Source organism: Podarcis raffonei, chromosome 15, assembly GCF_027172205.1.
Source record: "Podarcis raffonei isolate rPodRaf1 chromosome 15, rPodRaf1.pri, whole genome shotgun sequence".
Classification (NCBI taxonomy): Eukaryota; Metazoa; Chordata; class Lepidosauria; order Squamata; family Lacertidae; genus Podarcis; species Podarcis raffonei.
Window position 1 is genome coordinate 44,867,250 of NC_070616.1, and position 16,547 is coordinate 44,883,796.

The 16,547-nt window shown below is 44.2% G+C and overlaps 2 protein-coding genes and 1 long non-coding RNA gene across 13 annotated transcripts in view; 2 read left to right on the top strand and 1 right to left on the bottom strand.

The window, feature by feature from the left end:
- ADAM9 (ADAM metallopeptidase domain 9) overlaps positions 1-5,545 on the top strand; it is an 84,395-nt gene extending 78,850 nt beyond the window's left edge. For both annotated transcript variants that reach the window (XM_053367437.1, XM_053367438.1), the window contains 3 exons: positions 1,621-1,720; positions 3,427-3,566; positions 5,320-5,545. In XM_053367437.1, the coding sequence (XP_053223412.1) occupies positions 1,621-1,720; positions 3,427-3,566; positions 5,320-5,401 (322 nt within the window). In that variant the 3' untranslated portion in view covers positions 5,402-5,545. The remainder of the gene's footprint in view (positions 1-1,620; positions 1,721-3,426; positions 3,567-5,319) is intronic.
- LOC128402962 (uncharacterized) lies at positions 2,241-8,908 on the bottom strand. The gene is made up of 2 exons (XR_008327819.1): positions 8,753-8,908; positions 2,241-2,486 (listed from the first exon to the last, which is right to left on the bottom strand). It is a non-coding gene; the product is annotated as an uncharacterized LOC128402962 (long non-coding RNA).
- A 52-nt stretch (positions 8,909-8,960) lies between these two features.
- LOC128402960 (disintegrin and metalloproteinase domain-containing protein 2-like) overlaps positions 8,961-16,547 on the top strand; it is a 95,823-nt gene continuing 88,236 nt past the window's right edge. For 7 of the 10 annotated variants that reach the window (XM_053367439.1, XM_053367444.1, XM_053367440.1 and 4 more), the window contains exons 1-3: positions 8,961-9,076; positions 11,522-11,601; positions 14,194-14,255. In XM_053367439.1, the coding sequence (XP_053223414.1) occupies positions 9,025-9,076; positions 11,522-11,601; positions 14,194-14,255 (194 nt within the window). In that variant the 5' untranslated portion in view covers positions 8,961-9,024. Of the gene's footprint in view, positions 9,077-9,599; positions 9,788-11,521; positions 11,602-14,193; positions 14,256-16,547 lie in introns of those variants that run through there. The other 3 variants (XM_053367447.1, XM_053367448.1, XM_053367442.1) reach the window with 2 other exon arrangements.

The window sequence follows — 16,547 nt, forward strand, 5'->3', positions numbered from 1 at the left end:
GGTGGAGTCTACCCTTTGGGAAATTTGGTTTTGGCAACAGCAAAACAACATTCTTGGAATCAACACTTGCCTTATCTTCTACAATGGGGAAGACAAACATACAAGATCCTGTTTTTTTCCTGAGATATGACACTTGATAATCGGTCATATTATATTTAGAAATGACTTTGGCCACGTAGTAAACAAGTTTTTTCTTTTCAAATTTATTGACTTTAGAGATTTCATGCAAACTTGTATATTGGGGCACTATTGTACACTAGCGGGGCACTTTTATATGTATCAATGTGCCCCGCGTCTTAGTGTATCAAAGTGCCCCAACAGGCATTTTCAAAAAAACTAACAATTATTAATAAAACCACTGTACTTATTTAAAAACCACGTGTAATCCTGATTACTGAGTTGAATAACTTACAGTACCTTTGGTATTTTTAAATCTTAACTAAACGACGTAAAACAGTGTTGGAACACTTTTACATTTCACCTAATTTTGTAGTTGGCCATGCAAAAAACACACCTACTCTCGTCAAACACCAACGGCTAATTGGCGGGCGGTGCGGTTGTAACTGTTGTACTCACACATGTATAGATATGTTTTAGTGATGTGGCAACACGAATAACATTTCTTGATATTGAAATATTGTTGGTGCATCAATGTGCCCCGTGCATCAATGTGCCCCTCTTTCCCCTAATTGTGTAAGCTTTGTGCCAGTTTAAATAAATGCCTCTGTAATTAAGGGTTTGTTACCATCCTCAGAAACTATGCTCTCTCTCCCTCCCCACCTTCCCTTGGAGAATGATCTAGAAAGGGGATCTTTGAGGAATGCGGCTCTTGCTTAAACGGCTTCTCTGTATCACAGGAATAGGGTGCATGACCCTTCTCTCCCCCACTCCTGGCAGACCAGGTTTGCCAGGCAAGAGGGGCAACTGACCTAGTAATCACCAATGGCACAATTACACCAGGTGACTGGTTCCACTGCTGGGAATCAGCTGCTCATTGGGACTTACATGGCTCTGGGCATTCAGCTGCAAACCCATTTTGGCTCAGCTGCATCTTTACCTGGCAGATACATTTGTTTTGTATAAACCAGTTTGGTTTGCATGTTTGAAGCTGAAGCTGATATCCAAGTTCTTGCTTGAATATTTCCAGACATAGCTTACCAATCATGGGAATCTACTTGGATCAGGTCAAATCATTATTTCGTTCTGTGAACCATGAACCACCCTGAGATCTTATGATGAATGGTGGTATATAAATCTAATTGATAAATTTGGGTTGCCATATGTCCTCTTTTTCCAGGACACATACTCTTTTACATGAGTATGTAAAATGAGAGTCGTCATAGTGATCCATAATAAAAGGGGAAGTCGGCAAATGTGTCCTCTTCTTTGCTCTTCAAAATTATGTCAACCCTATTATTATTATTATTATTATTATTATTATTATTATTATTATTTTATTTTAAGAAAGCTATGGGTCCCAAATTTGGTGTGGAAATTTTGCCACAGGCAGAACTGCAAATGAACTACTTGGGCTATGTAAAGAATGCTCTATATGAGTATAGCAAGGTGTCTACAGGCCTGCATAGGATGTCATCAATCAATCTGTGTTGTTTTATTTAGGCGTTTCAGAAGAAGGTCAGACAATAGGACGCAGGAGTCTGTACATGCTTCCTACTCACCAAACATTCCCTATTCTACAAGGGACATGTCGGCTCCTATGGTAAGAGCTTTCCTGATCTTGACTAGTGGTGGGGCTTGGAAGAATAAAGTGGTGGAAGGCCACTTAGAATGGACAGGAGCCATAGCTGCACTACAAATACGTACCAGCAATGGATGTGGTTCAGGGGAGGCAGGGCTATGAGGAAAGGGCCCTGCCCCACCAACCTCAGCCAGCTCCCACATGCCAGCTTTTTTCCTTGCATCTGGTCCAGAGGGAAGAGGCCCTGGCTGACAGCTTCCTCTTTCTCAGTGTTGCCCTTGTAGAACTCAGCAGGCAGGAGAAAGATGGGGGAAACACTGGAATTCGTTGGCTCTGCCTGCCATTGGCTCTGGCCTCTCTGCTTTCTGCCCCGGTCCAAATAGTGGCTGGTGTGGTTCTCCCATCCCACCCCCACCTCTACCTCAATATTGGGAATTGTTACACAGTGAGAATCTGGAGAATTTTCTATTGGGGAATCCCTTACATGCTCCCAGCTAAGAATTCCCAGCTTCCTTAACAAACTACGGCCCCCAGGATTCTCTGGGAGAAGGAAGCCAAGTGCTTTAATGAGAGAAGCCTGATAATCTGAGTGTGGGGGCAGGATGACATCGGATAGTGGTCCTTCCTCATCTGGTGTGTTTGAGATGTCAGCATGGCTTGCAGATGAAAACATCTGGAGGGGGTCACATTGCAGAATGCTGTCCTTCAGGCAGAATAATGTGAAGCAGCTTGGACAAATCATAATCTTGAGCTCGGATATAATTTTACTTCAAGACGGGGCCTGGGCCTGTTATGGAAGGAAAGGGAGTTTTTGAAAAACACAGGAGAGGATGCACACACAGCCTTGGGAAGTGGGTCAGAACAAGGTGGAGGAAAATGACAGAGAAAATACTTGGGACTATAGGAAGCTGGTCCATCTATTCCAAGTTTTATCCCTTAATGGCTTGGGGCCAGTTCACTTGTGGGATCGCCTTATGCTCTACTGCTTTGGTCTGTAGAACTGGCTCTGTTTCAGGTGCCACAGAACACTCCTTCTGCAGTTGTAAGAAATCAATCTTTTAGTGTGGCAGCACCTAACCATGGACACCAGGCAGGCATGTTTGCTGTACTCTTTCTGGCACCTACTTAAAACATTTTTGTTTAGGCAAGCCTGTCTAGATTGCAAGATATTGACCTGTTGTTTTTTTAAAAAATTACTGTTAATTTTAATTGTATTCACATAGTTGTTTTTATTGATAATTTTTTATTGATCATCTTGTGAACTGCTTAGAGGTCCTACTACAGTCATTTGGTATACAGTGGTACCTCGGGTTGCATATGTTTCAGGTTACATACGCTTCAGGTTACATACTCCGCTAACCCATAAATAGTGCTTCAGGTTAAGAACTTTGCTTCAGGATGAGAACAGAAATCATGCGGCAGCGTGGCAGCAGCAGGAGGCCCCATTAGCTAAAGTGGTGCTTCAGGTTAAGAACGGTTTCAGGTTAAGTACGGACCTCCGGAACAAATTAAGTACTTAACCTGAAGTAGCAATGTATATACTTTTTAAAATAAAAATAAATATGCAATGGCTGACAGTGGCTTTAAGGGTTCTGGACAGGAATTAACCTACTTTTGAGATAAGTGCACGTGTTTTGCCACCAAGCAACTCATGCCGCTGAACAGAATCCTCACTAGTGAACTTCATATTTTAAAAACAACCTTTGCTTACACTGGTTTCCTTGCAGAGCACACAAGCAAACAGATACCCTGTGCCAGCTTACACAGCTAATCTGCAACCGTATTGTGACACTTATCACTACACTTCTCCCCTTCCCTCTCCGGCAGCCATGGGGCCATCCATGGAGCAGCACTGCATCCCAATGAGGTTGGTAACGGCAATGCAGAGAAAGTCACAGCTTGTGGTCCTGGGTTATAGTTTTTCTTGTGTGAGAGCTAGAAGCAGCTCAAGGGGCTGGGCTTGGAGCAGAGTTCCAATCCTGATTCAGCTTCAAAGCTCACTGTGCCACCCTAGGCCAGTCAATTAACTCTCTGCATAATCTTGCAAGGTTATGAGGATCAAAAGGCATCACTCCATATAAGTTGCCCGGGGTTCCTTTGGAGGAAGGAAGCAATATAATTGTGATCAATAATAATAAATATAGTTTGTTTGCACATTGGCTAGTTCAGATGTAATGATATTAGGTCTGATAAAGCATGATTAGGTTGTATTGTGTCCACACACAATTGTGTCCACGCACCCCTGCCCTGGTCCAACTCCCATCATTGCTGCCCACACTGGCTGTGGTTGATGAGAGTTGTAGTCCACCTGTGTGTCATCTATCTGTCTCAGGAGATAAGTGAGTACGCCTCCAAGGGTTAGGTCAAATCACATTATTTTCGCTGCATTAGCAGCACCAAAGAGACCTCTCTGAGGTGCAAGCTTGGGCAGTGTGTATGGAGGTCCTGGGCTGCCCAGATGACAAGACCCCCCCTCTCGGCCTTTCTGATGTGGACCAAAGGAAAGCCGAGCAATACATTTGGCCCAGCTGGGCTGCAGGAGTTGCCCAAAGGAGGCGTATAAGATGCCATCCAACTGCCTTAGGGACTCCACTCTGAATTTGTGTAGAGCTTACTCTTAGCCTTTTGTTCTTCTGAAGATGTTCCACAATGCAGCGTAGGCTTGGGATCAAAGTGGTTCTTCTCCTAGATGGGCTTCTTTCGCAGATGGATGAGGCCCATCTGCCCCTCATTTCTCTCTACAGCAATGTGCGTAAATCCTCTCTTGAAGATTAAACCCACTATTGGTCTTGTCTGCTCAATCTGCTGGAGCCTGTCTTCACAGGTAGCAGAAGACCTTAACTCACCAAAGGTCTGAGACCCACTGGCTACCCTCACCTGGTTTAGCTGGCCACTTGAAGCTGTTTCCCAGGGGGGTGGCTGCTGTCACATACTGACAGTTTCTAGGAGCCACAGGTGAGAGCTGAGTGGGGTCAAAGATGGACAAACTACCCCAGAAGGAGCATGATGTGTCTCTCACCAGAGGTTCTTTTGTTGTTTAGTCGTCTTAGTCTCCATGACCCCATGAACCAGAGCATGCCTTGGAAACTTTCTTTCTTCTCAAAGCTTCTCCTTTTTTATGTCCATGGAGTTTTCTTGGCAAAATACTGGAGTGGATTGCCAGTTCCTTCTCCAGGTGGATCACATTTAGTCTAAACTCTCGGCTATGATCTGTCCGTCTTGGGTGGCCCTGCACGGCATGGCTCACAGCTTCTTGGAGTTATTCAAGCCCCTTTGCCACAACAAGGCAGTGATCCATGAAGGGGACCAGAGGTTCTACACCTCCCCTAACACCTCATACACTCCTGTAGTCCACAAACTTATGGAGAAACACACTTCTCCCATCCCTGAATCAGCACTTGGGAAAAATGAATGCTGGGAACATGTTTCATGCATATTTATTTAAACCAGCCTCCCACAACCTGGGGTCCTTTGGATGCTTTGGACTACAACTCCTATCAGCCCCAGCCAGCACTGCCTGGAGGGCACCAATTTGGGGAAGGCTGATTCAAACAGAATTGATGAAAAGGCAGATAAGTCAACAAACAGGCTGACATTTGACCCTTCGTCCTTTGTTGCAGGCCTCCACCCCCTGTGCTGAAGACTGCAAAAACTCAGGAACCAATTTACCCTTCTCGACCTGCACCACTGCCTCCTGTATAAAACTGCCGGTTTTTCCTTCACAACCTACCCTGTTCACAGAGCCAGAGCTGCGTCTTGCATAAAGTGGCCCTTGAAACCTTTTGTTTCCCCCCAGCACTGGCAAAGAAACAGAACAAAATGCAATACCAAGGAATGTAAACTTAACAAGCAAATACCTCTACCAAAGCTCCGGGAACTGAAACCACTGGGCCTGTGAAAACTCTGTGCTGCGGTTGGGCTACATTGCTGGAGAAGTGGGTCACTTTCTGGGTGTTAACTGTACTTCCCCCTTTTTAGGGTTATATTTAATCATACATGGTATGTGGGTTCCTCCTCCCGGGCTGTTTTTATAGAGAAAAAACATTAAGTGAAGACAGACATAACATTATTAGAGATAGTAGGAAATCAATTAGGATCAATTAGGAAATGTTACTGTTTTTAATCTAAATCTATATTTTTCAAAAAGACTCATATCTTGAAGAAAGGCAGTTCTGCATTTGCAACAGAGACCAGCTTATGGTTAGCAATGAATGGTGGAACTTATGATGTCCCCCAGAAGCCCACCTCCAAAATATGGATCAATTTTGCGCTTGTAAAAAATTCTGCTTTAAAAAAATGACTAAGACTAGCAATGGACATATATAAGCTTGTATGTTGCACTTTTAAAAACAGAAAAGGGCAGCCTGAAGCATGGCAGCTGAACTGGCATGTGTATGAGTCATTCAACTGCAAAGCTGAGAAGAAGCCAAGCTCACACTATGATTGAGTTTTCTTTTTAAATGTTACATTTGTCTTCACCTATAGTCAGGCAAGACATTTTGGCACCTGAGGCAGACCCCAAAATACCACTCCCCTCCCTGCCAGGGAAGAAGGGGTGAGGGAAGATCTACATCAGGAACAAGGTGGGAGGAAAGATCCACATCAGAATCTGCTCCCCCAGTGGATCCTGCTGCCCGAGGTGGCTGCTTTACTTGCCTCATGGGTGGGCCATCCCAACCTGTAGTTGTGTAGAGGCAGGTGTTAATAATTGCAGTTCAAATTAGACCAGCACATTTTTATGGACAACAATAGCTTCAGGTTGTTATGTGTGGGAACCTGTACACAAAAAGTCAAAACTCATGTTGGACTGAAGTTTGTTATTTGTGTGCACGTAACTAAAAGGCACAAGGTGGAAACACCAAGAAAAATTCCAATTGGTGGAGGAACCCCCCCCCCCCAATTGAGTTCAATGAGACATACTTCCAGATAAAAGTGTCTAGGATGGCAGCCACACAGCACCATCCTAGACACATTTATCTGGAAGTAAGCCAACTGGGATTTACTCCCTGGTAGGTGAGTGTAGGATTGCAGCCTTAATCTACTTATTGCGAGAAGATGAAATGTATTGTTAGCATGTTTATATGTTTTAATAGTGTGTCTCTATGTTTATTATTAACACATTTTAAAACATAGTTTGAACTGTGTGCTGGCTGACACTAAACTGTAGATAATAATAATAAAAAATGATGTTAGGAAAGTTTTACTTAACAATTTTAGGTTAAGGAATAATTTTTTCTAATTTACCACTAATGGTTATTCAAAACAAAGGTACGAGAAAGTCACTTTTTGGGGACTAGGCTGGGGAGTGGGCTGCTCACAGTTCACAAAGCACTTATATTTAGCTCTCATGAATTTTCTTGAGTCCAAGTATTCTAGCTTTTAAAGTAAAAACAAAACGCAGAGAGATGCTTGAGTATGTGATGGCAAAAGCACAGATTCAATGTATGTTGATTCATACATCTTTGGTATCTGTCTACCAAAACATCTCTGTGGGCTAGTGCAGAGATGCCACAGGTTCTTCCACCATCACCAGCAATCCTGCTGCTTCTACAGTTTGGCATTTGTCATACTCAGGAAGATGCTATGCAGATACTGCTAATGACATGCAAATTAGTGGCAACTCTTCCATCTAGTTCAAGTGATGTATTTCCAATGTGGCCTTCAGACACGCATGCAAGCTACTACTAAGAGCTGCTGATGTTTCTCATTTGTGTGTGTGTGTGTGTGTTTGCTGTTGGGAATGTGATCATAACTGCTGACTGCATATTAACCTGCAAAGTCAGTATGCACTTTCCAGCTACTTTGCACACACTTCAACTCAGCACACTTGCTGCAACATCTTTAGTGTGAGAGCACCAGCCTTGGTGCAAAATCCATTTTTATTTAAACCCATTGAAACTGTTATGAGCACTTTAAACCCTAGCAGCCTGCTGAAGAATTCTGTATACTGTACGTATATTTCATCATTTTTTCTTTTTTATGTTGCTTTTCGTGTCAGTCAGGATGTTTACATTGGCTAAATCTTGTTGGATTGAATTGCATCAATCTTTGCACCGTTGATTAAGCCAGATTTTTTAAAGATGTACCTGCTAAAGAGATTATTTTAGACTGGGAGCTGTAGATTAAGATTAGCTGAGGTGGCAGGATTTCCCTGTGTGCTATGCTTAGATAGTATATTGTTCATAGACTCACAGAATTTCATAATGTGCAAGGACCATTACAGACATGTCTGCTACAATAGCTTCAGAGAATGAAACACTTTGTATTAAATTATGCTAAGAATTATTCCCACATGGCGGCAAATATTCAGCATATGCTTGTTTGGTAAATTTCTTCATAATTCTCGCCAAAAAAGAAGTCTTTAACAGTGTTTGCATATATTCTTATATAAATATATGTCTGCAGTTGCAATAATAAAATACTTGAACTATTGTGGTCTCCCCGATATTTGCAAAACTGTATACTTACCAATAATTTTTTATTGTTCTGGTCTGGAAACCAGCTACAAATTTGCTGGTGGATGGGAAAGGTTGGTTCTTTGACACAATCCTACTCAATAACATATACACATTTCATGTGTGCTCAAAACACTTTATTGGTATATAGTGGTACCTCAGGTTAAGAACTTAATTCATTCTGGAGGTCTGTTCTTAACCCGAAACTGTTTTTAACCTGAGGTACCACTTTAGCTAATGGGGCCTCCCGCTGCTGCACTGGACGAGTAGAGAAGGTCTGGACTTGGCACCAGGAGGACCCAGTCGCCATCTTCCCCAATAGGAATGTAGCTATTCGGTCTAAATGGGAATATCTATCTATCTATCTATCTATCTGCTTTGTGTGCGTGATGCTTCCCTCAGTTGGGGTGGTACTCCTAGTTGGTTTTATTATGAACATTTATACGCCATGCAAAAGTTCTTGGGGTGGCTTACAATAATAAAATGCTGAAATATTACTGTTTAGCTGCCCCTCTTGCATCCGGGCGCCCTTGAATGGGCACGGGAATCAACCCCACGGAACTCGAGTCAAGGAAGAAGACGCGTGTCGGGTGGTCACCTGCTCTCTTTTGACATGGGCCCCGCGGCGTCGGCCCGCATTCTTGTAGGTTGGGGTTGGCAGAAAAGACCCGTGTGCGCGAGCGAGGGGAAGGAACCGCCAAGCCCAGCTGGGCCCCGGCGCTTCGCCCTCCGAGCCGGAGGATTCCTGGCCCTCCTCCCCAAGGAACTGGCCTTGGCGCGCGCACGACGTTCGACAGCCGCCGCGCGGCTCTCCGTTCCAGGCGAGACCGTTAGAGCGAAGCGGAGAGGGCGCTGGACAGCCGCGTCGCCATGAAGCTGTTGGCGGCGGCGGCGGCGCTGCTCCTCTTCGCCGCGGGCCTCGGTGAGTGAAGGCCCGTCCGGCGCGGGCGGGCTCCCTCACAGCCCGCCCCGTCCCCCTACCCGGACTGGCAGCGGTTCTCCCACGATCTTTATTTGTGGGACAAGCCCAAGTAGCGTCTGAAGCAGGCAGCCTTTATCAAGTTAGGGGCCTCCAGGCGTCGCTGGACTACAGCTTCCACCATCCCTGTCCTCTAGGCTGCTAGCTAGGGAATGGTGGGAGTTGTAGTCCAGAAACACCTGGGGACCCCGGGTTGAGAAAGGCCCGAGCACCTAGCTGTCTATCATAAAATGAATACGCTGCCTGATGGTTTGAAAACCCTCAACGCGGTTTACAAAAAGATAACACTGCTTTAAAACATACAAAAGTTAAAATACTGAAACGGATTGCCTCAGCTTTCCAAGCGTCTCTGAGCAGGAACGCTTTGTGCAGGCGCCTGCTTGATCTCGAGAGGAAAGGATCAGGAGCTGAGCAAGATGTGGGCCCAAGTCCACCCGTCAAAGCGGCCCCCTGGGCACAAGTGGGGCAAGGCCTTGATCTTGGCCTGGGAGCAGATCAGCGGCCAGTGCCGATATCTGAGCGCAGGCCTCCCTCCTGTCGGCAATCTCGTTGCAGAATTCTGCCCTCACTGCAGCTTCCAGCTCAGTCCCGAGGGAAGCCCCACGCAGAACACATCCTAATAGAGATGGGTACAGCAGACGGTTTAAGGCAGATGTGGGTATCCAGTTGTCAGATTACTATCTAGGAAGAGGTGTCTAGGTTGGCAGGAGCAGGGGCCGAGCAACAGGAGCTCACCCCGTCGCGGGGATTGAAACCACCAACCTTCTGATCGGCAAGCCCTAGGCTCTGTGGTTTAACCCACAGCGCCACCCACGTCCCATAGAAGTAGTACTTAAAATAGTGCAAATATGGTATCTCACACCAATACAATCAGCCCATTTTCGTTCTTCCTGCTCACCAAGCTGTTGCAGGAAGTTAACCTCATATATTTGAGGTGGGAAAGTTCTGGGAGGAAAGTATTTGTCAAAATAAAAGCAATCTCAAACTGTCTCAAAATGTCCAGAGCTGATGCTGCTCAGTCTTCTCATGGGCGATGATATTAATGTACTGCTCAAACCTCTAAGTTCTCTTTTAATAGTCGCTCATAATGAGATACTAGAAGAAGTTGTAGGGTGCATCTCTGACAAATTAGTACAATAAAATATGGCAAATAGCACTTGTGGAAAAATTGACTAATGAATAAAATTGGCATAAGGTTTGAAACATAAATACCGTATTTTTCGCACCTAGTTTTTGGAGAAGGAAAACAAGAAAAAAAAAATTCTGAATCTCAGAAGCCAGAACAGCAAGAGGGATCGCTGCGCAGTGAAAGTAGCAATTCCTCTTGCTGTTCTGGCTTCTGGGATAGCTGCACTGCCTGCATTCGCTCCATAAGACGCGGACACATTTCCCCTTACTTTTTAGGAGGGAAAAAGTAAGTCTTATAGAGCAAAAAATACGGTACTCTTGTAACAGATTGGTACAGCTTTTTTATGCATATGATTAGAAATGAAAACAGTCTAAAACTTTTTGGTTAATGGACTGTTTATTGCTTTCTATAAAAATGGTAGTCGGGGATAAAAACTTATTGTATTATTTGGATGTTATTTTGGATGTATTACCTTCTGGCTTAGGGTGGGATATTTTATTACTCGTCTACAATGTCATTATATGTTGTAAGAATTTAATAAATGGGGGGACAGTAGAAAGAAGAAAGGTACAGATAAAGGCACAAGAGTTTGTCTTTCCTAGATCTCTATTTGGTTAGCAATCCTAATTTATATGATGTCAATGTATATAGAATTTCTTAAGAGAGGCATTCCCCTGTTCCCAGGTGATGCACATAGAGACCTATAAGCTCAGCTAACTAACCAGGCTAGGCTCTTTGTTCGCTTGCTCAATGTATATTCATTAAGGAAAAACCATAATCGTATGCTAATAGGGTGATGTAGCCTAGGATAGGAGAAGTTGCCTCAGTTTATGCATATGCATTGCCTTAGGAGATAACAGAAATGTATGTTAAGCCCCCCCCCCCCTTTAGGGGTTGGGCGCAGACTTTGGAGTTTATTCCTCTGCTGCCTATTTTGCTGGCTTGCAAAAGAAAACCCTTTGTTTTCCTCTTTTGCTGCTTGAGTTTTTCTTTCAGCCCCAAACATTGATTTTTGCAACACAAGCAGGCTGCAATCCAATCTCCAGACTGATTTGTTGTGGATGCAACCTGCCACATATCATTAAGGGTGTTTCTAGACTCACTGTTTTCAGGTGGGATTCAGCCACTTCCCAGCAAATTCAGAATGTGCAACTGAATGTGATTGGATGTAATTCTTAGGTATCTTAAGGTGCTGTGACATTTGTGCCTTGTAGAAATTAAATGGCGATTAACTTCTTAACATTCTTCTTTTTCTCCAGATTGTCAAACCTTTTTGCATATCACTTATCCAAAGAAAATTCCATCCAACATGACTGAAGATGGTCTAGGTCCAGATGAGGTATTTGGAATTAAGAAACATACTTATTCAAAAGTTTGTGCTATGGAGTGAACGCCTACTCAGTGGATGATATTTTGCACAGTGATTTCCCAAGCTTGCTGACGCATGCTTTTCTCCAAGTTAAAACTGGAGGCATATTTGATTCTAGCATTTGAAAAGGTTCCTTTAAAAGTTTGAGGCGGAGGGCTCCACCTCCACTGCTTTTGTGTGAGTCACTTTTGTGAGTTTGTCTCCTGACAAGCAGGGCTTATCTGCCCCCCCCCATCATATTTTATTCAAGTTGGCACCTGTGGCCTTGTGTAAGGGAACTCTTCCCACCCACCCAGAGAATTTCAAGCAGCCATAGAGGGATTGCCATCCACCTGTTCCATCATCATACAAACCCCTGAGATGAAGAGTGTTATCAACATGACCATTTTCATTGTATTCACGATGCTGTCTGTGGTTTAGAGGAAGCATAACACTTGTTGGTCTCTTCCAAATGTTTCTGGCAAGTTAGGGTTAGGGTTAGCAATCTATCCCCATATGCCCAAAGTCAAAGGGAGGGGTTCTTAATTCATCTGACATCAGCTGACGCACAGTGTAAATTAATAATGCAGAGTCTTCTTCAGTAAAAGAATGAAAGCTTTACTGAGTTGAAATAAATTTGTTTGTAAACACATGGGAAAGCATGCTTAAACCAAAGCATTCTTAAACCAAGGCATGCTTTCCCATAGCAGCGGGGGACTCAATTTACAAATGGAACACACTCAACAGGAAACGAAACATATTCTGCTTCCAAAGCAAAGTTCACAAACCAAAACACCTACTTCCGGGTTTGCAGCATTCTTAAGACTTCCGGAACGGATTAAGTTCGTAAACCAAGGTACCACTGTATTTATTTAGCAAATGAATGTCACCACACATTTTCATTCTGAGTGGCAGGAGGCTGTTGTGCTTTGAATGCAACTTTTCCTTTTCAGATTTTTTTGTTGGGTATGGTAGACTTCAGGAGATTGCACTGTGGGATTCTTTTCCCACTTTGCTGTTCCTGACTCATTGTGAGTGGATTTAGAAAACGGTTACCCTTGTACTTGTGACAATGATACCCAGAGCACTGGTTGAAGCACCAGAAAATGGGGAGTTTCATTTCCTTCCAGTCAAATCTCCCCCCCCCCCCATTGGCTTCTCTGGGCCCCAGACACAGGCAAGAAACATCATTTAGTTGAGCAAGGCTGAAATCCTAACCCCACTTACCTTGGAGTAAGTGCCACTGAATTAATTGGATTTACTTTTGAGTAGATATAGTGAGGGTTGTGTTGCAAGTTGTTTTACATTAAGAAGTTAAACAGAGTCATGCTAGGTTTCCCACAGGGGTCAACTAGATACCTCTGGGAAACCCACAAACATGTGCATGTTCCACACCTGAGGTCCTCCAGGTGAGTGAATGAGCAGAGATCCTCAAGTACAGCTATGTGTGCACTCTACAGTTGTGCATAAGAATCTTTGGGTCAGAGCAAACATTATTAAATATCATTTAAGAATGATAGTTTCCCCTTTCCCCCATCATAATCACTGCTGCTGTTTTGTTTAGCAGCATTTTCACTCTCTCACCTGTTGCAGGAGCCCCACATGTCCATGTACTCTTTGCAGGGATCCTTTTTTTAATCAAAGTATTAATTAGACCTGGAACCAGAGATCTGACTGGCTATTTCAAATCAATGTGCTATTACTTCTCCTTTCTGCCTGTTCTCTCTCCTAGTTTTTTAGCAGGCTTCTCAACCTGGCTTCCTTATTCCTCAGGAGATCCTCATTTAAGCCTGAGCTGCCTTGATTTCTGTTTCAGAAGTTGGGCGCCAGCCCCACTCTCTGCCAAGCAGTAGGAAGATTCCAGGGGTTCACCCAGGGTCTATGGTCCTCTGGAGAATTGAAGAGGCTGTGGAGTTGTAACTTTAAAAGCTATGGTTTATTCACCTATTTACACCTTCTGTCTGCATGGAGAGAGTCCAGATCTTATAGCTTGGTCATTTTAAGAGGAGCTTGTCCCCTACAGCAGTGCAGCACTAGAGTCCAATGCATCTCTCCCAGCCAGCCTGCCCAGGATGGATCTCTCTTTTCATTCTCCCCAACTTCTTCTTCCCAGCACTCCTTGCTTTCAAGACTCTCTTTTCCTGTCACTTTACAGCCAGTTGCTCTGGCAACCTTCCATCTGCCCAGGCCAAAGATTCCTTTCAGGTGGGCCATCAACACCTTTTGCTATCCCAGGTGAAGCTTTGGCTGGGAAAGGAAGTTTAGCTTGTATTTTTCCACTGGCCTGCAATCTTCCCTTCAATACTCCAGCTAATCAAAACCCCACCATTTATTTCTAGGGTTTAGCCCTCTGCCCCCACTCCCGCAAATGCCTTCTCAGGCCCCTGCCTCCTTCTTTCATCAATGAAACTTATTTTCTTTCCCTGGGTCCTGAACTGCCTCTCTGAAAGATAAAGAGGCTCAGCCAATCACTGCCATAGCTTTTCTGCCATCATCAAATACATTTCAATAGAGACTGTTCATTTGTAAAAATACTGTTTCTACATACCCTTCTGACTGATTGTTTTGTTTTGAATTGTCCAGAGCACACAGACTTACATGATTACAATAAAAAAGAAGACGTACACAATTCACCTGCAGCAACAGTAAGTGACTCCCTATTCTTAACCCTTTGGCTTATGGAAAGGCTGTAGCATGTGCTGTGCATGGAGAAGGTCCCAAGTTCAGTCTCCAGTGTCTCTAGGCAGAGACCCCCATCTGAAACCCTGGAGAGCCATGGCTTGGCTTAGTGTGACATGTGAGCCAGGCCACTTAATAATCTGCACCTGATTTTGATTTCAGTAGTCCATAATGGCTAGCTCCAGAAGGTGATCAGATTGGGCCTTTCCTAGTCCACTACCACCTCAACAGGGCCACCAGTCTTATTTTGTTCAGAACTGTCCAGAAGGTCATAGGCAGTATGAGAATTCTCAGTTTACGCATCATGCCTGCACTAGACAAAAGTGCCCCACAAAATATTTATTTGTTCATTTATTAGGAAGCATCTTACCTAAACTGTTCAGCAGCAAGCTCCTGGAATGGCTTACAAGGGGTTAAAGAAGCCCAATAGTAGTAGTAGTAGAATCATAAAATCATAGAGTTGGAAGAGACCACAAGGGCCATCGAGTCCAACCCCCTGCCAAGCAGGAAACACCATCAGAGCGCTCCTGACATATGGTTGTCAAGCCTCTGCTTAAAGACCTCCAAAGAAGGAGACTCCACCACACTCCTTGGCAGCAAATTCCACTGTCAAACAGCTCTTACTGTCAGGAAGTTCTTCCTAATGTTTAGGTGGAATCTTCTTTCTTGTAGTTTGGATCCATTGCTCCGTGTCCGCTTCTCTGGAGCAGCAGAAAACAACCTTTCTCCCTCCTCTATGTGACATCCTTTTATATATTTGAACATGGCTATCATATCACCCCTTAACCTCCTCTTCTCCAGGCTAAACATGCCCAGCTCCCTTAGCCGTTCCTCATAAGGCATCGTTTCCAGGCCTTTGACCATTTTGGTTGCCCTCCTCTGGACACGTTCCAGTTTGTCAGTGTCCTTCTTGAACTGTGGTGCCCAGAACTGGACACAGTACTCCAGGTGAGGTCTGACCAGGGCAGAATACAGTGGCACTATTACTTCCCTTGATCTAGATGCTATACTCCTATTGATGCAGCCCAGAATTGCATTGGCTTTTTTAGCTGCCGCGTCACACTGTTGGCTCATGTCAAGTTTGTGGTCAACCAAGACTCCTAGATCCTTTTCACATGTAGTGCTCTCAAGCCAGGTGTCACCCATCTTGTATTTGTGCCTCAAACACAATAAAAAAATGGCAACACTTACATAACAATGCAACTTCCAAAGAAAACAGCATGGTAGAAAAAATTCAGCAATGATTAAAAATGAATGAATCTAAAAGGCCTGTGGCACTAAAATTAGTGAAGGGTTGAACGCCATGAGAGAGGCAGGAACGTCTCCTTCTTTTTAAATCTAAGGGCTTATCCACACTTAAATTTTGCCCTGTTCTTTCCAGGCTGTGCTTTAAATATCCACCTCTGAGTGTGTTCAAGGAGAGGTGTGGCTTTCCCTGCTAAAACCTGCTCTTTTAGGCCGGAAGGTTTGAGGCCTAGTTCTCCAACTGTCACTCCTCATTGGAGTGACAGTCCTCCAACTGTCACTTCCTTATTGAGAATGCCTGCCGGAAGGAGAAAATGAGGTGCAAAGAGCCAGAAGACCATTATTGAGACTCACAATTCCTCTAAAACAAAGAATCGGCAGAGAGCCAACGCCATCTGCCCTGGCTCAGAAATAGAGCGGGTTGAGGAAACCGAGAAAACGGAGCAAAGAGAACAAACAGTGAGTAACAACGTTGGGGGAACCTCACCCCCCCTTAAGGAGGATGTCAATGACCCGACCTCCCTCCTCCCAGAAAAAGCTAATCCGTCCAAGAGGGCAAGAGCAGGAGCAGGAGGGATTCCTCCCACTCCTAACGCTGACCCACCCATGCCTCTAGAACAAGATATCAGAGGAGCCTGCTTTCAACCAATTCAAGATACGCACCCCTACCAAGAGATTTGCATGTTGTCTGCAGAAACTATGGTTCTGGTTCTCCAAAGACTGAATGAAATCCTCACCAAAATAGTTAACATTGAGAAACAATTGGATACTAGTTCCTCCCCTTTAAATGCCCAAGGGCTTAAAAGGATGATAAGAAATGACTTTGTTAACAACTCACCAACTCAAACTATGGATGAAGTGAGGTCCTGTCAAGTCTTGCAAACGAACCAGATAATGCTTGAGATTCACCGATACACTCACAGGTGGCTGAACCGCAGACAAATTACTATGTCCTTGTCTCAGCTCCTGAATTACCATTACCGAAATGTAGATCTAGAAAATTTCCACTTCCT